The sequence below is a fragment of the Apteryx mantelli genome, chromosome Z, assembly GCF_036417845.1.
Source record: "Apteryx mantelli isolate bAptMan1 chromosome Z, bAptMan1.hap1, whole genome shotgun sequence".
NCBI lineage: Eukaryota > Metazoa > Chordata > Aves > Apterygiformes > Apterygidae > Apteryx > Apteryx mantelli.
This window is the reverse complement of record NC_090020.1, coordinates 1,944,163-1,969,329: the sequence shown is the minus strand read 5'-3', so window position 1 is coordinate 1,969,329 and position 25,167 is coordinate 1,944,163. Positions and strand designations below refer to the sequence as shown.

The following is a 25,167-nucleotide window of genomic DNA, read 5'->3' as shown; positions in this document are numbered from 1 at the left end:
ACTGGGCAAAAGGCTGAATGGTTCTGCCTGACATGGTGCACACATGCAGGTGCTACCCTGGGGAGACCCCCAGAAAGAAGAGGCTGCTGCATTTGGTTTTGCACTATTATAGGGAAATATCTGCCAAAAGCTGCCTCTTCTAAAAAACATGTTATTTGACTCAAAAATCCTGATTTACTTAGAGGATTTTTTTTGATGTTGCATCTGGCTTTTGATCCTTTATCTTCATTATTCAAGCTTTTCCTCCTTGCCATGCCTCCTTGCCAAGGCTTTTGTCATGAAAAGAAATCTTGGATTTGGCTGTAATCATAGGATTGCAGGAACTGGGGCTTTAGAGAAACCACCAAATATCACAGGTTGCATGAAAGGTTAGAGGAGCTGTCAACAGAAATCTGTACAGTCCCTTCTTTCTTAATCCCTATGAAACTAGATTACATATCCATGACTGGTTCAGCAAAGCCATTCAACCTTTTTCTGCCTTGGTCAGAATATGACAAGCATTTAACCATTTCTCCAAAAGTCCCTTACTCTTCAGTTTTTATTCCAGCCTGCAGTATAATACAGATGAGATTTAAACACACAAGTGCAGAACTTGAACAGCAAAGACAGCAGCACCTAGGGGTACTCATTCTTTGATAGAGCTCGGTTTTCTAAAGCATAGCACAAGCACATTTTACTTTTGAAAAGAAGTAAAAGACAAGGGGCAGGATGGAGGTTGGAGCTGCAGATGAAAGTAACTAGAAAGCACCAAACAGCAATTGGTCTCTGCATCAGCAACTAAAGTGACCTATTTCTAGAAGTTCACATAGGGGAGAGCCTCTTGGAGGGAAGCAACAATTGCAGTTAGGGCTTTATCTATGGCACTGAGGGGAATGATCGAGCACTTGAAGGGATTTGAAAAGCCAAAAGCACTTCATGCTGCTGAGAAGAGAGATTCAGTCAAAATCGGAAGATCTTTGCAGCTGAAACATTGTGTGAGTATCACAGTGTCCAGAGAGCTGACAGGCAAAACCATGAAGTATTGAGGCTGAAAGGAACAAGCAAGGCATAGACAATGAACACTCAGGCCTTGGTTTGAAATGTTCTATATATATGTTTTCCTGGCTGCTGAACAGCTGTGCTTGTATTTGTGCTGTTATTGCTTCTCACTCGTGCTTCTGGGAAGGTAGCAGACTTCCCATCCTGCAAGTTCTGTTTTGCTTTGGGAAACATGGTTTGATTGCAAGGGTGCTCATTTTCCCCACACAGCTCTGAGTTGTTGTTCAGTGGCAGGTACAACAGCAGTGTGGCTGAGAGAACAAGTCTGGATTGTCTTGCATAAGAAAGAACAGCCAAAAGGACACTCAGTGAAAGAATTGCTGAAGGGATGAATTTTTTGACCCTCTTTTCTGTCCATTGCTGCATTGGCAGACAGTGAAATTGGCCAGAAAGGCTTGCTGGAAGGGAAAGAGACATCAATCAACAAATGTTGGTCCTGACCTCTCTTCGTTATTAGAACAGATTGAGTGTGGTGAGTTAGGAGGGTGCTGAGGGAAAGAGGTCAAATTTGTGTTCAGACAAAATGTTTCATGCCTCTTTACTGGCAGCTTCCCACCATTTCTTTTATGTCTTAAGCAACAGTGATGATAATTTATTAGTATTTCTATTGCAGCAGAGCTCCCCCAATGGACCAGCAGCCCATTTTCCTGCATATAGTCCCAGCATAACAAAGAATGTCCCTGGCACACAGAACTTACTATCTGAGAGGTAAACAAGAGAGAGAAGCTGGGGACCTACGGATGTTACAGGCTGAGAAGAAGACACAACTTGAAAGGTGGGTATAATAGTTCTGTTTCCTTACCAATATTTGAAAAGCTGAGGGTTGACATTCTTCATGACTTTTTGTAGATGCAAACATATTTTCTGTCCTGTTTTGCATTTGGTTCACCTGCAGCCAACTGTTTATGCCTGTATTTGAAGAAGTACTATGTGACTATGGGTTTTATGCATCTTTTAAGGCGCAATGTTAAAGCTGCAAATTAACTGGTTTGATAGAGTGTAGTCTTGCACCTTCAGTTTGGGATCTGGAAGTAGATGTAGCCTTTGCATCTTCACAAGAAATGCAATTTTTGGATGTGTTTAAATTCAAGATGAATTAACCAGGTCTGAGACAAATTCTTCCAATGCCATGGTTCTTCAGTTCTGTAAGACTAAAAAAAATCTGAACAATACCAGTGCCTGTCAACAGCAGTGGGTACATGCATAGGAAGCAGGTTTGGTAAGTGACTATTTCCATATTGTTCAACCACAGCATGTGAAGAATGTAAACAGAACATAATGTTTTAAGATCTCAAAATGTGGACTGCTGACCTTTTAATTTAGAGAGAGAAACTGAAAAGACTAGAAGACTATTTTATGGAAATACTGCTCGAAGAAATGGTGCAGATGTGTGTGATGGATAGAAGCTGACTCTTTGAAAGTCCCCTGTCTTTCTAGAGCTAATATGAACATTGTAAAAAGTAAATGGGACATGAGGTAGTTACAGTTGTTTTGCTGCAATATCCCTGCATTTTTATATGGACCATAATGATTTACAGTGGAAAGGTCTCTGTTTTTCAAGCCAGTCCTCACTGTTATGTATTTTTCACTTATTGACTGAACTACAAATGTTGTTGGGCTCTATGTGCCACTTGCTGTAATTGTGTAGTTGATAAGACAGCTGCCTAGTTTAGTTGCCCAGTACTGCAGTTATGAACTGTTGAGGTGGTAATACACATGGAAATAAGATGTTTTCTAAATAACAGACTAACTAATTGTAGGGCTGATGGTCAATGGAAGATGTGTGTCCAATTTGGATCAATGTCCTTGGTAGGTATTTCCAAACTTATCATTAAGAGATTGTAGACCAAAGTGGGGAGGGGCTTTCCTATGACTAGGGAAAGCAGCTTTCTTTTGCTGAGAAATCATGAAAAAGGACTACGGAGATTACCCCAAGTCTTCTTTGTTATGCTAATTCAACATAGCGACCAGTCACTGGACAAAGCGAAAATACCAGCTAGGATGTTAGAATATGTATTTTTCCCATGGTGCCTTTTTTTTAACAAGAGTTTTGAATTAATCTTGGGAACCGTGAACAGTGTCTGAAAGATTTCGTAAATCTTCTGTCTTTCTTTTCTCCTGTGATTTCTGTCACTTTCAGGTAATGGAAGATTTGGAGACTAACTTAGTCCAGACACGCAAAGCACGTGGCATAGAACAAATGGTAGCAAAATGGCTCCATCGCTCTCGGAGTAGTGCATCCAGGTAAACATGTTTTTGTGAGTGAAACACCTATTGATCAGTTTTGAACAGGGACAGCACAGGCTTGCTTCCAGTGAACAAAGGCAATCACAGGTTGCAGATCTGAGTCATTCCTTCAGTTCTTCTTGAGAAATATGCTTGTTGCATTCCCTAGAAAATTCAGGGGTTTTAAGCAATTCCCTGCAGTTTCCAGTGGGCCAAATGTTCCTGCTTTCCTCAGTGCTGATTTCACGAGCCACATCCACAGAAACAGGAGTACTGTTCAATGTGAAATGTGCTTCTCTTGCAGATGGGGTTTTATTTCTCTCTGTGACTTGCCATTGGTCAGTGTTTTTAGGGCAAGACTGTATTGCACTTAAAAGGGAGAACAGCGTACTCAATATCCTGGCCTATGGTTGCTTTCCTTTCCTAAGGTCCATGAATCAAAATTCTGCTGTTATCAACACATACTGCATCTAAAACTTAGGATATTTCCATGCTGTGTGGGATATCTGTTGCCTGTTCCTGTGAATGGCAAAGGATTTGAGCTCTTTCAAACACTGACTGGAATAATTGGCCTGAAGAGGCTGAATTAACAGGTTAAGCAGGTCAGTTTAACCTGAATTATCAGGTTAAGCAATCCCACACTGTGTGAAGAACCTGAAACATGATCTATGTCCTGAATCTTGTGTTGGTTATTTCCTGCTAGAATCACTATTTGAATTTGATCACAGAAGTTTTCCCATATCATCCTTTGCTGCATACTGCAATTGCTTTCTCTTGGTGTTTTTATTACTCTAGTTTTTTGATTTGTCAAATATTAAATTTGCTGATCCATAGGATGGACGATTACATTTTAAAATTTCCAACAGACTCAAGCAGTACAGTGTTAAATCAGAGAAAATATAGCGGAAATTTTGCTGGCAGTCAGCTGACAGACTTCAATCTACAAAGGCACCCATGTGTTTAGCTCTTGTTGTCTGAACCCCCATTGAAATTGACAGATGTTCTTTTATCTAATGTCTCAGCATTCCCTGCGTCTTGAGTCATGGATGGAAGAGCAGCACAGGACTGGGCTTTCTCCAGTGTGTCCCAGTGCAGGAGTCACAGGCAAAATGGAAGTGCGTTAGTGAGGCAGGAAATTAACTTTGATGGGAACCATCTAACTGTTCCTATATTCTTCACCCATGGCCTCTTTCTTCTCAGGGACACTGGCTTGGGAGCTACGGTCCAGCTCTGAAGCTGCTCTCATGTGGAATTTCAGCTTGAGTCATCTAACTCCTCTCCCCCACGCAGAGTTGGGACTGAAGGGGCCAAGAGCTATTGGCATTGCTTAGGCTGATGGAGAGTAGGGGCCATCAATCTTGACCTGGGAAGCTCCTGTGGGAGAAGGCTGTGACAGATAATCGTGCCTGAGCACCACATGTAAAGCTCAGGGTGGGCTTTGGAGAATTCTCCAAATTTCTCTCCCTTTGTTCTTGGCTTTGATGGAATTTGGATACGGCCTTATCTATGCTTAACTCATCTGAAGTATTGAATTTTATCATAGTATCAATGAGGCATTGTCCTCCAACCTTTCTGAAACTAAACTGTGCTCAGGACACAGATGACAGTTCCCAGAAGTGAGGAGTCTACCAAAGATGAGAAGTGATTCACTGGAAATGAGAAGTCCACTCATCCTTGGACTGGATTCTGGGAGGATCCAAGAGCTGCAAGTTCTCTTGATGCCTTGCAGGGTAAAAGTGTTGCTGTGACCCGTACAGGTCAGGGTTTGCTGCGGAGAGGGCCTGCAGTTCTGCCTCCATGTGACCACTGGACTGAAGTGGCTGAAAGAATTGTGGCTTCAGCTTGCCTTGAAACTAGTTGGTACAACTACCTTGACTTCTTGGGCTGTCATTGGGGAGCACTGCAGAACTACTCAATGTGGATCTGCATGCTGATATACCAAGAAGAACTAATCTATCCTTGTATTGGTGCAGCCAATTGAAAGGGGAGTGTAGGGATTCTCAGCCTCTTTGAAGAGGTGTTTTCTGCCTGTGTCTTAATTAATCACAAGCTCTTGTCTCACAGGGGAAGAGCATCTGTGGCAGATATCTCCAGTGATGGCAGTGGCCAGCCTGCTAGCCGTGTCAAACTCAGAGTTACGATATACAAGGATTTGGTCCACCATCACTATGGCTTTGAGATTTGTCCAAACCTTCCTCTTACAATTGCATCTGTCACTGCAGGTAGGCATATTTTCTCTCTCCCTACAACAGCAGGTGTAAGAGGCCTGAAGTGTTCCAGATGGCACTTGTGATCAACTTCACCTGTGCATTTATGGCTCTCCCAGGCCATGTGGGCTGTGGCATTCAGCAGCCCTGTGTTTCAGTTTCCCAATTCGGATGAGACAGTGGCCTGTCCAAGGGTGCTTATTTGCTGCATGTTTAGCAAAGCTGCTACAGCATGTTCTCTCTTCTTTCAGTGCTTTTTAGTGAAATTTTACTTTTTTTTCCATTCATCACATGTGAAATGTGCTGCTAAATTAGCACAGAGTTTTTGGGTCTGATGAAAGTGGGGAGGGAGGTTTTCTGTTATACCTTTTTTCTTAATCAGAAAACTTGAACATTTTATTAAGACTGAGGTGCAGAGAAACCCTTCCTTTTAAGTCTTGCTTTTTTGCTGGGGGAGCTAAAGGTTAAAAGCCTTGTGTTCAATTCCAAATAATTTTCTCTGTGTTCTGCATTTCACATGTTACCTATTGCTATGGTTTACCTGAGGGACAGGTGCTAGTTTGATACGTGAGCAAACCTGTCTGTCAGAGAGATTAAATATTCTGCCTCACCCGCCAGGCAGGCAGTGACGGTTCTGGGGTTCACATTCACAGAAACCTATTTCTCAGACGAGAGGATCACCTACTCCTTAGCCCCATAGATTCTGTGGCTGCTGCTCTTCCAGGTAGCAAAGCTCTGAAACCTTCTTTCTCACTAGTGGTGCATTCTCCCAGAAGCACATATGTTTAAGGAAACCTTCTCCCTTTATCAAGATTACAAGAACAATCTGAGTCACAAAGGAGAAGTTACTGTGCCAGGAATCCAACCCACATATCCCAAGGTCTAGTGGAGCGCCTTGATCTAAAACCTTAGCAGTTGCTGATTGCATCATGCCCTTGCCTTTGTGTCTACTGTTGCATAGTGTGATGAACCTCTGGGATCTCTCTCATGGTGCAGAATTTGCAAAGAGGGAGTGCCATGCTGTGACAACTGTCCAGGAGCTCAAGGGGCCTTCTTGGGCCCAGGGTTTGGAGTCAGCTCTGAATAGCTAGACCTTGGCTCTGAAGGACAAGGAACCAGCAAGGACAGACAATACGGAAAATGGAAAATCTGTGTTGATCCTGTTCTGCTCATCCCTCACTGTAGAGGCATAGTCCATCTATGTTTGTGGGACCTTGGGTTTTCAGCACCTTACCAACAGCTCTGGTCACTATGAACTCAAAAAGTAAAGTTGCAGCTTTGGTGGGGGCAATCTTCCTTTGTCTTCCCCAAGCTCATTCTGAGTGTGGCCACTGGGAAGACAGAGGAAGCTGAGCCTAGCTTGTCCATGGATTCATCTGTATTACTAACAGAGCCAGGGAGTGAGTACATGCTTTAAGCCTCTGAGTCATCCATTCTGCTTAATTTTTATCACAGCCCCAGTGCAGTTTTGACCCACTATAATATCTCTCTCCCAAGTACTACCTAGGCCTGGGGACATCATGGGCCGGGATCTGTACCAACAAGCAGCTGGTTCCCTCCATCTCCAAGGCCTTCTATATTGTTTCAACAGCCTGAGCCTTCCTGCTGCATCCCAGGACATGCAGTGTGTGTCATTGGCTTCAAACTATGACAATAGTGTGATGATGGGTTACAACTGGGAAAAAAACATGCATAAGAATAGTTTCCTGAGGTAGAGAAGCACCACATGAGGCCAGAGGAGAGCCAGGGCTATGTGGCACTGACACAGCCAATGTGTACCAGCTAGTTCCAGGGCCCAAAATCCCTATTTCAGCATCTAGAGGAAGTTGCTTAGGCAAGCACAAGCCATGTGGGAACAGGATCTTTTCAGGTCATAGAGCAGTTAGCCATTTCAAATAGCAAGAGTTCTGTTTGCAGCATGTCATGACTAACAATATGTTGATCTCCAACAGGGAGCACAGCTGATGGAAAGTTGCTGCCAGGTGATCAGATCCTTCGGATAAACACTACAGCTGTGGAAGATATTTCTATTGAACATGCAGGTGATATCATCAGGTATGGTCCTTCGAGAAACCAGAGGACTGTCACAGGGATGAGGTGGTGAAAGGAGTGAGAGAAAAGATACAGGAGCCAAGTTTCACCTGTGATTATGAAGGTATTTGAGAGAGTGCAGTCTAAATATGGTTGTGTGAAGAAAATCATTATCACAAAGGAATATCTCTCCCTCTCAAATGATGTGGCATTCCTTAGGGTCCTGCCTAAGCTCAGCCTTGCAGGCTAGGCTTAGGCCATTGAATGTCCTCTTTAAACAAGTCCCACAGATGAAAGTTCACTGTGTAGTTCAAAAGGCACACATAGTCTTCCTGAAACACTGCTTGGGTAGGTTGTAGGCCACAGAGCTCTCACAGCAGGACCCATGGGTTTCTCCTGCTTCCTAAAGGCAAAGCATTCTTTGCCAAGATGGTGCTTTCCATATTGGAGACTGTGGGTTGCATCCTGCCCAGCCACGCTTCTTCCCTCACAGTGAAAGCTGATCTGCTTAAGGCCTTGTTAATGCCATCTGTCAGCAAAACTGAAAAGGAAAGTTTGGGTGACTGCTTAACTTGGCTGACTGCATCTGTCTCTGTTACAGGGAGGCCGGAGATGAACTCCTCCTAACCATTCTGCGCTGCATGTCGGTAAATTGCTTTTCTTCAGCATTATAAGTAGCACTGCTTGCTGTGCTGTGGTCTTGGTCTGGCCATGGTTAACAGAGCAATGCCCACCAATTGAAGGTGGGGAAGATGGGATGGCAAGATCTGAGTATGTGTTGGCCACACAAGGGGGCCAGCCAAAGCCATCAAAGAGCTCTTCAATAACTGCAAGGGGCCCTCTGCCTTTGCATGTGTGTATACCTTTTGAGGAGCCTTGGGGGAGAATTACTGCATTGGCAGTTCCTCACAGCTCTTCTGGACACTGGGGTCAGAGCTCCCTGCAAAGGCCTGACTTGTGGCTGTTATTGCCTCTGGTGAATTGACTCAGCTAGTAAATTGCAGCCAGTAAATTGCAACTCTCAGCCTGATGGTTCCCCTGCAGCCCTGGAAAGGGTAGCCAGTACATGTCTGAGTTTTGTCTCTACATCTGTCCATTCAGAGATGGGGAGCTTTGTGGGCCTGACAGGGTGTGTTAGGGGCCAGAGGTGCTCGTCAGGGGTGAGGAAGTTCAGGCCTGCATTGATAGTGGCTAGCTCTCACGAACAACCTGGCCTGAGAATTTGTACCTTGTTGGAGAAACGAGTTCCCTAACAGGAGATCTGAGTGTGTTCTCCACGTGCTATGGGCCTGTCTAGGTCTATTGGAATCCCCCTGAGGAAGGCCAGCTGCACCCTGAGGATGAGTAAGGCAGATGCCTGGGGTGCTGGAGCAACACTCTCTCTAGGGGCTGCTTGAAAGCTTTTGGGGTTTTCTACCTCTTTCCCCTTTGGAAGCACTAGAAAATGTTTATGCCTTTTTCTTCAGGCTCCATCTGATAGCTCACTACAGCCTGAGGAAGAGGCATTCATTACTGAAGTCTGACTTCTTGAATTTCCCCCTTTTTTATTCAATAAATCTGGGATCTAGCTGTGCTAGGCTGCTAACCAGCCTGCTTCATTGTCCTTGTGTGAGGGATGGTCTATAAATACTTCCTCCATGTACTCTCTGCTCTTCTGTCTCTCTCCTGAATCAACAAAACTGCTTGTGCTGGCTGTGTTTTCCTCCCTCCAGCCCCATTAAGGGCTGGGATTTGTGTGTGGATCTTACTTTGGGAAAAGATTCAAAGTTTTAGTATGAAAATTCAGAGCTGATTGGCCACCTCTATAGCATAAGAATCCCTGGAAGGGATGTACTGCCGACATAATGTGTTTATCCATATGGATTTCAGTATGTATTAAAGTTGAGCTGCAAAGCAAGGGCAAAATTGAGTTTGTGTGCTTGTAGGCTTCTTACAGTGTATGAAAGTGGCCTGAGGGGGATTTTTTTTTTCCCTAGCAAAGTGTTTTGGGACTGTGTCTTGTTTGATTGTTTGGAGATTTTTTTCATTTTGATTTATTCTTAGAAACATAAAGAATGGCGGTTTTCCTTAAGAAGAGTTCATGAAGCTCAGGCATAATGTCATGAGGTTTCTTGGTCATTCATTGAAGATGCATTAAGGAAAAAAACTCTTTAAAATATCTTTTCCTGCCCAGAATTTCTCAGGTGTTGTCATTCAATAGATGTGCACAAAGTCAAAGTAACCAGAAGCTTTAAGCTTTAAGTTTTAAGCAAACCCAGTGAACAGGGGCTTCCCTTCTCTGTTAATCTGACATCCCTGGTGTAGTATATCCAATGTCAGCCTTGCCAGTGCTTGGTCTGGCTCTGGACATCAAGGGAAAAATGAAGTAGACAAGACCTGAATGCCAGCCAAATGGTGAAAAATGCAACAGGTTGTCAGAGAGAAAGGGATTTGGAAAACCCTTCACAGGCCTTCATACATTTTTGAGAGGCAAATGGAGCACAAACCCATTTTTGTTTTTTCCTTTGCAGGTCACTTTAAGGACACCTCCAAATACAGTCAAGGCTGATCTTGGGTTTGGGGTTGGCTCTTGCCCCATTCTGAAGGCAGCAGTGCTTAGAGCTGAGAGGTAACGCCTCCCATTGATGGATATCAAACCCTCTGCCAGGGCTGCTCTGGCCACTCTAGAAAGGTTGTCCCAGGCTTTGGCCCTCCTCATGAACAGCCTTAGGGATACAGTGATCTCTACAACCCAGCAGACTCCAGAATGACTTGCTGGCTGGGAACTTGTGCCTGCCTCTCTTCCCCCATACTTTCCAAATAGCTTTGGAGCAAGATGATTCTTGTGACAGGTTGAGGGGCGTTTGAGCCTCTGGAAGAGTGTAGGAATTGCTTTACCTGAAAATCTTTTCAGAGGATACTGAGAGACTTCTGTTTCCCTAGTGGCTTCTCCTCAGGGAATGCCGTGCTTTACAAGAAGACATTTTGGCACAAGAACTCAATGGTTTCTAGGTTCATGTAGTGCTCTGTGAGGTTGGTAGGCCCCCCAATGGCAAAAGTATGGTTATGTGACAACAGTACTGCAAAGTCAAGCTGGTTTTTTTGCCCTCCAGAAGCTTTCTTAAATATTTTTAAGGTGAGAATATGCTCTAGAAACTCCTGCTGGGCTGGAAAGTGGGGCAGACATTGCTATGTTCATATGGTATATTGGATAAAGCTTTTCTGGTCCATGGCTTGCAGGCAGTCTGCATACATTGGTTTATGGTGTGTAGCCCCATACAAGCAAGCCATTGGTGGTTTAACGGTGAGTCTTTCTGTGGGATCCTGGTTTCATTGCAGGAGTTGGGAAGATGCCCAGATACAGCAGGTGGTTAACATATAGTGAAATGAGAAATATGCACAACATGTGTTTGGACGCCTGGGTTTGGGTCCAGAAAACAACAACTGTCCAGATAGGTCAAAGAACCTGTAGCAGACCTGGATTTCCCAGGGAAATAAGAGACTCTAACATCACCTGTTTCTGTAAGCATGAGCCAATATGGTATGAGCAGCTTTGGCATGGGCTGTGATCACGTTCTGCTTGTATCATGGGCCTTTGCCTCATACATAACTGCAGCAGACTGAGCTGCCAACGCCACACTGTTATTTTTTCAGGGTGGGCCTAAGTCATCGTTTCTCACTGCAGAGAAGAGGGCAAGGCTAAAAACAAACCCTGTGAAAGTTCGGTTTGCAGAGGAGGTGCTGGTGAATGGACACTCACAGGTCAGTGAGGCATGTTTGCTGCTGGGAACTTTGGGGACCACATCTCTGGGAGAAATAGGTCACACCTTTGGACAGATGCCAGGCTGGGTTAGCATGGTTGGGACCTATAGAATAGTGACACGCTCACTGTGTTAACATATCCTGGATATGTACCCAGGCATCCTGTCCTGACCTGTTTCCTAGGTTTTCTTTGTGATCAGTGGGGAAGCATTGGCATCTCCAGATGTCTTATTCCTTACCATGGGGTTTTGCCTGTGATTTATTTCAGTAGACTAATGATAAATACCTCCAGGTACTGCTTATGTCCTTTTGCCATCATGTAAACTTTATGCTAGCATTACATACCTGTGCTACTGCTGTCATGGGATGGAAGAGTCATCTCCTGAGGTGTTAATTTTGTCATAGTATGCTTAGACTGAAGTTTGTGCACAACAGATCCTAACTCTAAAGTTAAAAGAGGTGAATTGTGATGTCCATGACAGTTTTTTCACCGCCAAAGTAGCTGAGGCATCTCTTCCTGGCCTTGGGCAATGCTATGTTCGGATAGTTTGGTACTGGTCAGTTTGCTTTGCTGTTAAATTTGACACAAGATGTTTTCTAGATGATAGGGTGACTTGCCGCCTCATTGTGTTTCCTGTCCTTGCAGAGGACTGTGCAATGCATTCACAGCTGCCTCCATGATAGACTATCTGTAGCCCGAGCCAATCTGCCTGATGTGAAACAACAAAAGCATGGCTCACTGCAAGTTTATTGCAGGGTTTCTAGTACTGATAACAAATGATCTGGGTAGATGTGGGTCTGCCTGTGGCAAAAAAGGACAAGCAGTGAAGACACTTATCCTTAAATGGAAGAAGCTCTTAAATATTTTCTATTTATTTAACTTACTAAGAAGTTCAATGTGGTTGAGATGAACTGGGATGAGCTGGCAGTCTTCAACCAGTTTTCCCTTTTCCCCTTCTGAATAAAGAAGCTCAGTGTCCACACTCCCCCTGCCTTATCCCCTACTTGTAAATGCTGTTCAGTAGTTGTTTGTGATCTGACCAAATTCTACTTCTTTGCGTTTAGCAATGTGATGAAACAGTCACTAGGCCCTTTCTTTCTTTTCTCCTAGGCTGTCTCTTCTCTCCCATTTCTGGCTGTACTGAGCTTTCCTGACCCAGCTCAGGCAAAGCATTTCTCCATGGGATGCATTTGATTGCTCTCCTCTTCTCACCTTGCACCAAAGCAGAGGTGCAGCTGGAGATGTCCTGGATATCTCCAGCTGTGACAGGCACAGTGCAAATGCTTTGACATCTGTGCCTGACTCTAGACATGTCAGAATCCCTCCTCCTTTTCTGGCCCTCTCTTAGGAGCAGGAGAGGATTAGGTTTCACTTCTGGCACAGTTGCCATTAAGCTCTCTAGACACTAGGATCCTTTCCTCTCTGCCAGCTGTTGACAGATGTGCTAGGGCTGCTGCAAGGCTTCACCCTATTTTGGGCTGTGTTCAGATCCCACTGATCTTAATGTAAGGTCTGTCTGTAATCCTAGCTGAGCACTACTGTAGCTGGGCCACCCTTCTTGGCATAGAAGCTGTGTGCTGGACTCTTTGTATGGCTGAAAGACATGAGACATAGGCCACAGATCTCATACAGACAAGGAAAACAGAAGAAAAGGGAGCCCTGGAAGTGGTTCACAGGCAGGGATGACTGTGAGAGGCCTTGGGCAAGTCTGGTCTTGGGATACAGCCAGATCTAAAGACCTGAAAATGCCAGCAGTTTCTGATTCTTCTTGTACTTGGGGGTTCACACTGATCTCTGCCTGGGAGTCCCCATGGAGCTGTTTCAGCCATAGGCTGGGCATTCGTGTTGCGGAGGAAAGTGTAAAGGGCAAAACTCTGCTAGTGCATGGAGGTTTCAAATTTGTACCATTCTACTGGATACAAGGTAAGTCTTGACAACTCCAGCAGCTGGATCACTAAGAAAGGACTTCCAGATGGAAGGTTGTACTCTGCACTTCCTACAGAGTCTCTGTCAATATTCGGCTAAGCCAAGTTATCGTCCCCTTGCAAGTACAGAGGAGGATGATATGCAGTCAGCATAGTTTCATGTTCACATAGTGAGAGCACAGAGGTAAGAGAAATCTGGTGAGGTGGATTCCTCCACAAGTGGGATCCCACAGGTGTCACCTCCTTTTACACCAGCTGGTATACAGCCCCTGATTTGTACAGTAAAATATTAGCACAAAAAGAAGAGTAAGTATGTTTGTTGTGTATTTATTTCTTCTTTCTGGAAAAGCAATATTCACCACAGACATGTGCTCCTCCCTTCAGACTTAGAGAAGATTGATGCATTAAGGGCAACAAAGTGGATATTATGGCACTGAAAACTGCAGAGTCTCCCGTTTCAGTAAATGTACAACTCTTGTCATCTTAATGGAGCATTGCTAAATGAGCTCCGTGACCTTTGGAAGGAGTCAAGAAGCTGCCTTCTACAGATGAAATCTGAAACTTCAGTTTGGGAGCATAAATTGTTGATGAGGCCAAATGCTATCAAGCCTCTGTTTTCGGGTGCAAACTTGGTTTATTTCCATATAGTTGAATGATATGCAGGAAACGCATCCCTCAGGATCGTCAGGTCAACATCAACAGTGTACTATTAGAAGCTGTGGAGCTGGCTGTAACCTGCTGTGAATCAGCCTTGCATCAGACAAAAGTGTAGGGGTACACATGCTTAAGCCGTATCAGAAGCTTTCTAAATTAATTCATAATAATCTATCAGAGCCTTCACCAAATGATAGAAATCTCATCTGGATAAACCACGCTGTCAATTTGATCTAATCAGGAAAGTTGTGATATTTAATTTTGTTTTGTAATTTGAAAATTTCTATATATATTTCAAGTTCTGCTGAGTGCTGGCTGAACAAAACAGCAAGGCCATATTCATATGATAACCTGCTGGAGGTACCAAAGGAGATATGCAATAAGTGTAAAACAGCAGTTCTTCTCTATAACTGATGGAGGACCCAGAGCTTGTCACAGACATGATCTGTTTGGGTTACTTAGCCTAAAGGAAGTAGAGCTTGGGCTCAGGAATAGTGACAACGATGGTTCATTTCTCTCAGTGAGGGAGGGAGGGGAGGTAAAGGGGGAAAAAGGCACAAGACACAAGAGTGTTTTATGTTCTCTGTTGTAGTAATTCCAGGGCATGTGGGGTCTCCATCAATAGAGACCAAGGTCATGAGATTTATGAGGTGTTTCCCAGCAGATGAAACATAGATGAAATATGAAATCATCTTAGAAAGGTCATTCTCAGCATTGAGACTGTCATGAAAGTAGAAAAAATAATGTGCTAGTTCAAGAACAGTAAAGGGAGACATGAATGATAAGTTTCAGGGTGGAGGAGGAGTAAACACCATCTCAGCATTGAACAGCAATAAGAACAAGGCCGAAAACAAGAGGGAAGGCAGAAACAATCTCTACTAAAGGAAGAAGGTGGTGGGCTCAAGGGTGTAGTTCCTTGCAGGTACCTGCAGGGTACCTGCAGAAGGACAGAAGCCAAGTTCCCAGATCCTCCTGAGGGCACCAAAGGAAGGGGCTTTCGCTATGGTGGTCATTGCCTTTCCTAATGCTTTTGAGACATGTCTCAAGAAACTCTGGTGACACCATCTGTTATTCACAAGAGTCACAAATCTTAAAGGGATGCTCAAGTAAAGTACTGCTTCGTACTCAACTAGATCCTGCGCCTTCCCCTGGTATGCAAGGTCTATTCATGGTAGCATGGAGGGCTTGCATATCTCTGGAGTGAAGGCATGGCTGCTGCTAGTGGGTAAGTGTCAGTGTGAAGGTTAATATTGTCTGGTGCAATGGGAAGATGTCTCCTCTGGCAACCCTCACTGCTCTTCTGGTAGTGAGCAGGGATGATGTCTCTCAGCTTTTGATATCATGCCATGTGGAAACTGGACAGTGGACCATGTACACCTGTTGCCTTGGCAGTGTTTTGTGGGAAAGGAATTTGTTATGGTTTCTTTCCCTTGTTCCATAGCAGGAGCATAATCAGGAAATAAAGCTAGGTGCCCTAAATGAGGTTTGTAACAGCAGAGAAAGATTTGCTTTTATTTCAGGATGTGCTGTGTCAGGTGGAGCAGTCTGGCTCCCAGATGCCTCATAGGTCTGGGGATTAATTAAGGCTGTTGCTTTTGTTGCACAGGGGAATTCTCTTCTTTGTATGCCAAACGTTCTCAAGGTATACTTGGAAAATGGGCAGACGAAGGCTTTCAGGTTTGAGATGAGCACTACTGTGAAGGTAATGATGCTTGGTTATCTGTTTTTGTTCCTACCACCCCTATTTAACCCATCTGCAAAGGAGTACAAGCAGTAGAACTTACAAAGCCTTGGTTACAGATTAGCCAGCGAGTGCTGATTGCATTGCTGGCCACTACTCAGTGAGCTGGATTTTTCTTGCTCATTCTGCACTGGCAGGATTGCTTTAGTTCTTTTTTCTTCCTATCAACTTCCTAGCAATTTTCACAGAACTTGCAGGAACTTGGCTGTAAGACCAGTACAAATTTGTGAAGTGTAGTTGAAGCTGGACAACAGGACAGCTTGGAAGGGGATTGACAAATCAGAAGCTGGCCACACAAACTTTTCTTTCCTGGGAAACCACAGGACAGCATATTCAGAAACAGATTGTTTAACATGGCATTGACAATGCGCACCCCTTAGAGGGAGAACAAGTTTCCTGGTTTAGGACATGGAGGGTGGAGCCCAGGCCTGGAGTAAATTCATCAAATGCATTAGCACCAGTTGTTCTTTGAAGTGTCTCTCTGTATTCCAGCCTCAGTTCTGCATAGATGAAAACTTGTCCTTTTGGGACATGAAAACTGAATAACCTCTTGAGACGAAAAGCAGTACCACCCCCTTAGGATCAGTTGTGCTTGGAGGCATCACAGAAAAGCTACCATTATTCTCTTCAAAATATAAATTGCTGCTCTCCAGAGCAATTAATCTAGTACTTTCATAATTGCTGCATTTAGACAAAGGCCTACAAGCTGTGAGTTTTTCTAGCCTAATCTTCAGAGCTGCTCAGTGTTTCTGTTGGAGTTGTTGGGATTTGCTTGTGTACAGCAATTGGAGGCCATCGTTTCTTTAAATATGTGATGTCCTGCAGCAGTGCAGTTAGTATGGAAAAGGCAAGCGATAGGCAGACGTTCTGGAGTATTAAATGGAAATAACATCAAGGAGGCAAAACAAGGGGATCTTATTTATAATCTATTGATAACTTTCCTCAAAAAGTGGGTCTATTGTCCAATTAATCCAAATTTCACAAAGCTGTAATGGTCTCTCATGCAAATAAGTCCCTGCAAATCTTGTGAGAATCAGCTGCTGCATAAAGAAAAATAAAACAATAAAAGAAAGGAAGGAGGCAGTAGGGAAGGTAGAGAAGAATTGAGGAGTGAAATTTGAGTGCCCATTTGCAAGGGATTAATTGCTAAAAGATGGATTAGATCTTCATGACTGACTTGAGTTACCCACCTCTATCCTGGAACAAATTTTTTCCTGCTGGAGTTCAGTGAAACTTTCACCAACTTCCCTCATAGATACATTCAAATGGGTAAATGTTTTCTGAAATAGGTGTTTCAAAAGTTTCTCTCCTATTCAAAAGATCCCGGCTTAAAATTAAAATGAGTCTTTTCACAAACATCTATGCTCACCCCATGAGGCTTGAGTGAATCAAAGTTCTATTTTAATTTGTACTCGCTCAAGCCTTATGTAATGTTTTCTGTCTGCCAACAAAATATTTAATATTCTAACAGCGTTCTGCATACAGCTGAACACCTCATCAAGTTTGGAAAGATTTTTACTGACAACTGTGCTCTTAAATTCTTCCTATTTTTTGATGTGGGGGGGAATGTTTTTCACCAGTTCTTTGTAGTTTCTTTGAATAGTGTCTTAGAGTTCTAGAAAGCTAGAATGATTAAGAGCAAACATTTGGGCTGCGGGTGACAGAAAATGCTGAACACCACTAAAAAACTATAAACTAAAATTAAAACCTATAAGGCAAAAGACTTCAACATGAAGCAGCCCAGGACATGCAACTCTAAGAAATGGATTTGATGTCTGCTATACCTTGAGGCTTTGCATCTTACTACACTCTTATCACAGCAAGCCCCAATTTCTCTCCCTAGTCCTCTTGACCTACTGAAAAATATTCTGTCCTCCCTTCATCTATGCTTCCCAAGCTCCCCCCACAGTTGTCTCAGCTCCCTCCCTTGTCCCGTACTTACTCACTGGCTATAGCCAGCGTACATGGGTGTTTCTGAGCTACCTGTATGCTGACTGACTGGCTGGCATATGCATTTACTGGTTGGACATCCTGCTGGGCTAGCAGAACAGCTAACTGTCAAGCTTGTGTTTGAAATCACACAGAGACTGGCATCCCTCATATCTCTTGTTCTGATAAGCTTGCAGGCTTTGTCTAACCATGAAACCTCTATGGTCTGTCTAGGTCCATGGGTTCAAAATCTGTCAGTGAAGAGATAAACGCAGTATAATCATATAGGCATTGGTTCTCTGTGAGACAGCACTAAAAAACTCACTGTTGTGCTGCAGAAGCCTGTTGGGTTCAGCTGTTGCCTTCTCAGTGCTGTCCCACACAGCTGCCAATGGTAGGCTCGAATCAAGGGCAGCTTTGTTAGCATCTAGATTCATACAGTGTCCTAGCAACACTCAGCAATTATGTTTAAATTGCATTCACATGTCCACGTGTCTTGCCTTCCTAGGACATTGTTCTCACCTTGAAGGAGAAGCTCTCCATCCGGAGCATAGCACACTTCGCCCTAGCCTTGGAGGAGCGGTATAACATTGCTAAGATCTACCTGCTGCATGATGATGAGCTCATTGAGCAGGTGAGGAGAGCCCCTCCAATGCAGTTGCACCCGTGCAAGGGGTCACAGGATGAGTTGGTCTGGTGCCTCTCCTGCTTCAACAAGTTACGGAGAGAGCCCAGCTCTGCAGATATCATGAGAGGTATGAGAGGAAGAGAACTTGGCTTGATTTACTGTGAGGAAGGAGGGGGAGCTATTGACTACCTGCAGAGGACAGTGTTAGAAGTAGTGAATCCTGCTATGACACTCTGCAGTTCATCTCCAGAGGTGCTGTCCTCCTCTCTGCCTGTCACATATATTAAAACTGCATTAACCAGAGCTCACTGAGAAATAATGCTTTCAAAAGTGCCTCAATCAGTTTAGAGAGCCCACAGAGCAATACCCATAAGCTGGTATTGCTTGAACAGAGTAGTGCAATCAAGGACCAGCATGCTTTGTGCCAGCTGTTAGATAGGCTCATCTACAGAGGAACATTTGAGACAGTCTTAAAATAACTGTGTATCACTTGAAAAACCTATTCAAATCTAACCTTGTTTGTGTCATAGTTGCTTTCTCAGTAATTCTGGGCTAAACTAATTTGTGACAGTGAGTCTACTTATGGGTCTCATCTCCGTGCTCTTGACTTTGTTGTTATTTGGTGATCTGCTCTGATGCACATAGGTTCTGTAGTTAACAGCCTCCATCCAACCCCTGAGCACAACTGTCTGAGAATTTCTGCTTACTTTCTGCTGATGAGACTGTTCTGGCTTTGCCTAAAATAAAATATGCTAAAGTATAATGTAGTGGCCTTAACATTGTATTGATATTATGCTGATGACACAAGTGTCTATTTTGAGCTGCTATATCTTCTGGCTGAAGTTAAAATCAGAGAGGCTTACCCTTTCCTCTGTCATTATCATATGGCCTTGACCCCTCTGTTATGGTTACACTACAAGTACATAAGATCAATGGCTATTTAATGAAGTTCAGCAGCCTTACACTCTATCACAGAGAGAAAACGAAAAAGCAGAAGAATCAAAGAAAGAAATAAAAGCATTAGCAATGTCCCCTTGTGTTTGCTAAAGACAATGGCTAACCTGCAACCATCCCAGATACCACTGGCTTTAAATAGTCTGTGTAAGTTCATAAGAGCCAGAGTGTGCATTTATGAAGGGGGGGATTTCAGCAGTTGCTATGAAATGATGCTGTTTGAGTTTGTCCATTGCAGGTGGTCCAGAAAAGAGAATCCCATGACTACCGGTGCCTCTTCAGAGTTTGCTTCATCCCAAAGGATCCCTTAGACCTCCTGCAGGAAGACCCAGTTGCCTTTGAGTATCTTTATCTGCAGGTGACACTGAGGCATCCCATGATTCAGGAACTCTTCTTACCCAAGTCCTCATGTCTGCTTTAAACCAAGGCATAATTTAGGCCAGTTTTGTTAAATGAATGTAAAATGTTGAGCATTTAAGAATAGATGATTTGGGTTTAACTTACATTAAATTCTTAGTCAAACCAATTTGCATGTTTGGCTTGTTAAAGGCATGATTATTATTTCAATGAGATAGAAATGAGCTGAATGGCACCCTTTATTTGACTCATGACAGTCATACTAGAGGTCTTATCTTGACTTCTGTTTGAGCTCCTGTCGTCATGCTAACTCAATTCTGTCTGTTGCAGAGCTGCAGTGATGTGCTTCAGGAAAGGTTTGCTGTGGAAATGAAATGCAGTGTGGCATTACGTCTGGCTGCTCTGCACATACAGGAAAGGATCTATGCTTGTGCTCAGCCACAGAAAGTGTCCTTGAAATACATTGAGTAAGTGTCAAAATTTCTGTGTTGTGTTGTGGCCAGGCAAGGCAAAAGAAAGAGCCAATCAAAAATGGTATCTGCTCTGCATTTTCGCAGTGTTTAATGCAGAGTAGGAGACTGTCTCTGACCCAAAGAGATTACAGTCTCTTAGTCATGCCAGTCCTTTTAGGATAAGGCAGTTGCATGAGCCTCCCTGTCTTTAACATTCCTTCTGAGCTGCTTGTATAACGTGGACAGTGTAACATCTAAGCATTTCCATAAGCAGAGGGAAGTTCTGATCTGTAGCTACAGCAGAGACATCAAATAGCAATTGCCACAATGTCTTGTCTAGTTATGCTTATCCAGGCTACTCCTGCCAGGATACAGAGACTTGCATGCTGTAGTTCTGAGAGAAATTAATCATTGCCTTTGCATATCCAGCACTTTACACCTCTTCATCCACCAGCATTATCTCTTCAGTAATTTCAGCACAATTGATGGGACCTGTGAAGTAATGAGATCTGGAAAAAATACAGGAAGTGCTTTTACATGCAGCACATGCACTGTGCTGCATGTCAGTACTGTTAGATCACAGTTGCCCTAAAGAACAATCCTGCTTTAAGAACTTGTGATGGGCCAGTCATTAAGTAACAGGCATTTGTGCTGTAGTGCTGATGTAACAGCACTGCTGAGCCTCAGCCAGCCCATGCAGCATCACTGATTCATTGTTTACAGCCGGACATGCCCAACCACATGCAGTTAGTGGAGAGTGAGAAGTAATAACAGAAAACTCTGCATCATTCTTAGTTTCGAGACAGTTAATGCTTGGGCTGAATAAATTCTTCAGCAGAACAGTTGGTCCATATTTTTGGGTCTTGGAGAGCAGAGATATTAAAATATAATAATCTGGTAAGCAAAGTAAAGTGGATGTAAAGATGGAGTTTTCATTCTCTGAGGGTAAGGACAGACAGGACCATTAAGCTGACTGAAGTTGTAGATTGTCTTCTGTATAAGCACGTAAAGCAGGCATTCTGGGTGAGACTACATGTTCCTCCAAACATATCTCCCGATCAGATGCAGATGCAGAGAGAAGAGAATTTGAGCAAGGTAACCGTGTTGCATGATTCTTCAGAACGATCCCACAGCATCCTGGCACTCAGTACTCCCTGAGCCAGAGGTGGTGTCTCTGTCCTTCCCTGTCCCTGACAGACTTTTCTTCTACAAGTTCTGTCATTGTTGTGAGGCAGCACAGCTGGAACTCTCTTTGCTCTCTTCCCTGTCTTTCCGGCAGGAAGGACTGGGGAATTGAAAACTTCATCTCACCAACTTTGCTTCGAAACATGAGAGGCAAAGATATCAAGAAAGCTATCAGCTACCACATGAAGCGGAACCAGGTCTTGCTGGATCCTCGGCAGAAGGCAGGGCGTACGGTAAGCTTTGCGGTTCCTCCCTGGGTGCCAGCAGCATGTTTCTTTCCTGTGTTGGTCTCATCTCTATATGACCATTTGTTTTTCTGTATCTTTTCGTCTTCTAACCTTTTCTGCAGCCCACACACCCTAATCTGCATGTGTAGTGTGTGCTGCTGCACTGTGCTTGTGAGGTTGCCAGACAGTAAATGCTGCAATGCAGGACGATCCAATACAAATCTATTGCATATCTGAACCAAACCAGATACCAAATCCTGTATGAAAATAACCCTTCCTGAATCTTCTAGCCTACAGGATACCTGGCAAACACTATTTGTCTGTGATGTTTCTAAATAATATTTCTTCTTTTGCAAAACTAAGCATATGCTCGCAGCAGTCCAGGTGCGCCTGAGCTACCTACAGATACTGGGAGACCTGAAGATGTACAATGGGAAGATCTTTAATGCCACCCTGATGGTATGAGCACTGTTTTTCTGTCTTACTGGGTTTTGGCATGCTGTCTTACTATCTGCTCTGTGTATCTCTCACAGAGAGATTACTTGGACAGTAACTGGAAAGATTGGGCACTATAAGCAGTTTTAACCCCTTTTCTTCACCTGTGGATAAGATTATCACTTGACCAAAGCAAACCCTATGTAAAGCAGAAATGTCTAAATATTTTTCTAAGCTGATTGTTGATGTAAAACTAGCAACCTGTTACTGTGTCTTCTCTTCTGTCTTTGCTGTGATGCTTGTAGAAAATGTAACATTAGCTCTGCTGATGCTGTTTCAGCGATCAGCAAGCTGCAGTCATACTAGTGGTACTTTATCTTGAGACATCATGATAAATATTGATCAAGCTCCCTGTTAGGTTAATTCTGCATAGCTCCATTAAAGTCAATAATGTAGCAGTTTACCCAATAGTTATGTGTTATTTTCTAATTAAAATATGTGGATCTTATTTCTCAGGTGAGCTCTGTCCATATTTTGTATGTTTTAAAGGACTTCAGAGATCTCAGGGTGTTTTAAAAACCATTAAGAAAAGATATTGGCCAAGATTAAACCTCTCTGTTAAAAAAGAACACTGCTCTTTTCACAAGAGTCTCTCGGTTTTCTGCCTGTCATCACTTGGATCACCTGCTAAACTGGGGATCACAGGCTGCTTTGTACAGAGAGCTAAGTAGTGCAGCTGGGCTATATCAGAGGAGGGTCTTGCTGATGTGTTACGGTAATGCCTATGTTTACACTTGTGTGGAAAATGAAGTATTTCTGCTAAACTATTTGGGAGTTAAATTAGTTTATTTTTTAAATGTCTGATCCTAACAGAAAATGTTGGCATTTCTTTAAAAAAAAAAAAAAGTCAGAGAGCCAAAATAGGCTGACTGTGAATTATCCTGTAGTGCCTCATAGGTGCTTCCGTCCCAGTCCTGTGTCTCCTGTGTCTGCTGTGCTCTGTGGTGGTCACACTACATCTACCATCGCAGACCATTGTCTGAGTCTCTTGGGCCAGGAGAAAACAGTATATATTGGGAAGAAAGAGGACAGCTGAAATAGTCTGTCAGTGAATTTTGCTGAAAAGAAACAAATTGCAGGCTTTGTTGCAATTTTCCATAGACCTGGGCTCATCTCTAACACAGTGTCTGGCTGACAATGTGCACAAAGTGCCAGTTCCTTTGAGTCCTGAGAGGGGTTACAGCCCTGACATGTACCTCCGGGTTGATCTTGGGTTGAATGGGACACATTAGACTTCTCTTGATCTGCAACAGTCTTTTCTGCAGGCTGCTTCAGTCTGCCTCCCTGAAGTCTCTGACCTGTTCCAGTAGGTCTTGCCAGGTTCATCTGGCACAGCCCAACTGGTGACACTTCCTATAGCAACCTGCTGCTAACTATCTGTTAGATGCCTGCTGCACCTCGGGCCGTGTGTCTTGGGGGCACAGGGAAATTGGCAGTCTCCAAGTCAGAAGAAAGACATGCCAGGACAAGATGACCTATAAGAAATGAGGAGCTCCCTTTTGCAGCTGATTACAGTTCAATTGTAACAGCAGTCCTGTTTTAAAAGATACCACACAGTAAAAGATGGCTGAGGAGTCCCAGTGCAACCCAGGTGAACAGGTTCCTGCTGAGAATTCAGCTGAAGTTTGATTTAACCTCTCCCCCTACAGCTACAGGACAGAGAATCATACGTTGCCTTGCTGGTTGGGGCCAAGTACGGGGTGAGCCAGATTATCAATAATAAGCTCAACATCATAACAAGTCTGGCAGAGTTTGCAAACATCAGCAGGCTGGAGCTTACGGAGGAGTCTGAGAAAGTGAGCATGGTGAAAATCTACTTGCAGGATCTGAAGGTAATGGTGGTTTCACGATGGCCAGTGTGTGGCTCTGTCAGGGCCAGAGAACAAGGGGGAGTCATTCTCACCATTTTTTTTTCAAAATCTGACACTTCAGCTAAAAGTGTCCTTAATGGTAAAGACTTAGAACAGACTCAGAAAGGAAAGCTATTAGGAAGAACACAAAATGATGGAAGAAAAGTGATTCCTCCTGCTGTCCTTCATCAACCAGGCATCTCAAAAAACAAAATGCAACAAAAAAATCTATTCTTTCTCTGTGCCTCATGCATAAACAGAGTGCTCTGCAATGAGGGCAGTATGGGAGACAGGGAATGCCTTTTTAGTGTGCAGCACACTCCTGCAGATTGCAGCACAAACAGTGTTTGTCTATTTTAATGTTATTGTGGTTTTCTTTCTTCCTCTCTCTGCCCAACAAAAGCTGCTGACTCTGCTGTTGGAATCAAACAGTGCAAAAGATCTTGTCTGCCTCATCAATGGCTATTACAGGCTGTTCGTGGATGCAAATGTCTCCATATTTACTTGGGGGGAGAAAAAACAGCAACTGCACCGTATGTCAGCTGAAGAAGGTAAAAACCCAGCCATCTTTTCGCCAAAGGGTAGGGAGCAAGTGAATGGTTTCTCTAGTAGCAGAGATGCTGTTCCTTCCCACGAATACAGCCTTATGCTAGAACAGTAGCCCTGGAGGGTGTAGTGATGTCTGCTTACTGTTGAGACTGTCAGCTTTGGTGTGGGCCCCTACCAGATTTCCATCAGACCCAAATGTGTTGGGCAGCAACAGGGAGGCCAGCAATACTTGTCTGCTCTTCCCAAAAAATGGAGGCTGTATCTATCATTGAAACTGCAGACCAGTAACTGAGTCCTTGTGCTGTTTCCAACTTTGTGAACCACCTCCCCTCTGCTGGCTTCTCCCAGACAGGAGACAGTGGTATGTGTTTCACATGATGTCCTGTCCACTGCCAGGATAACTCCAACCTAACAGATGCTGCAGACTGAGGCTTTAGACAACAGGTTAGCTGGCTGTTTTTCTTAAGCTCCCTCTGTTAAGAGACAGGGTCCTTCAGAGATCTGCTCAGAGCAACTGAGCTGCTAGGTAGGTATGCTTCACTCTGTTTCAGCCTGTCTCTGTGCAGTGGCCCTAGAGGGATCTTAGGGAGGTAGGACTTCTTGTTGAGACCCCTGAGCTGATCACTGGTGGTCACTGGAGAGCACAGTAGAACTGGAGATGTTGGGTGCTACCAACACCCAGACTAGGCACAAAATCAGGAGAGCACAGGGATTTAGGGGCTGCCGGTGAGGCAACAATGCAGTTCTCTTCCATAAATACAGCATTCAGCTCCTTAGAGGTTTTGGGCCTAGGTTTTCCTCTCTATCTCCACTCATGTAAGAGGTGCTGTAATGAAGGACTTGAGAGACACTGTCTCTCCAAAATGCATGCATGTGCTATGCAGTAAAAAAAAAGAAAAAAAAAAGAAAAAAAAAAGAAAAAAAAAAAGAAAAAAAAAGAAAAAAAAGAAAAAAAAAGAAAAAAAAAAAAAAGAAAA

At 43.7% G+C, this 25,167-nt stretch overlaps 2 protein-coding genes across 4 annotated transcripts in view; one reads left to right on the top strand and one right to left on the bottom strand.

Annotated features, from left to right (window-relative positions):
• TRMT10B (tRNA methyltransferase 10B) overlaps nt 1–25,167 on the bottom strand; it is a 38,931-nt gene that overhangs the window by 734 nt on the left and 13,030 nt on the right. Inside the window, exon 10 of one of the 3 annotated variants that reach the window (XM_067315757.1) lies at nt 13,516–13,904. The exons of 1 other annotated variant lie outside the window; for it this stretch is intronic. The gene's annotated coding sequence lies outside the window, so the exon portion shown is untranslated. Of the gene's footprint in view, nt 1–13,515; nt 13,905–22,833; nt 22,850–25,167 lie in introns of those variants that run through there. One more of the 3 variants, XM_067315767.1, reaches the window with a different exon arrangement.
• FRMPD1 (FERM and PDZ domain containing 1) overlaps nt 1,790–25,167 on the top strand; it is a 28,101-nt gene continuing 4,723 nt past the window's right edge. Inside the window, exons 1-14 of the mRNA XM_013946229.2 lie at nt 1,790–1,813; nt 3,179–3,282; nt 5,329–5,486; nt 7,424–7,526; nt 8,104–8,149; nt 11,136–11,243; nt 15,430–15,525; nt 18,002–18,127; nt 19,314–19,433; nt 19,763–19,899; nt 21,164–21,290; nt 21,660–21,755; nt 23,441–23,623; nt 24,045–24,192. Coding sequence (XP_013801683.1) covers nt 3,182–3,282; nt 5,329–5,486; nt 7,424–7,526; nt 8,104–8,149; nt 11,136–11,243; nt 15,430–15,525; nt 18,002–18,127; nt 19,314–19,433; nt 19,763–19,899; nt 21,164–21,290; nt 21,660–21,755; nt 23,441–23,623; nt 24,045–24,192 — 1,549 coding nt within the window. The 5' untranslated portion in view covers nt 1,790–1,813; nt 3,179–3,181. The remainder of the gene's footprint in view (nt 1,814–3,178; nt 3,283–5,328; nt 5,487–7,423; nt 7,527–8,103; nt 8,150–11,135; nt 11,244–15,429; nt 15,526–18,001; nt 18,128–19,313; nt 19,434–19,762; nt 19,900–21,163; nt 21,291–21,659; nt 21,756–23,440; nt 23,624–24,044; nt 24,193–25,167) is intronic.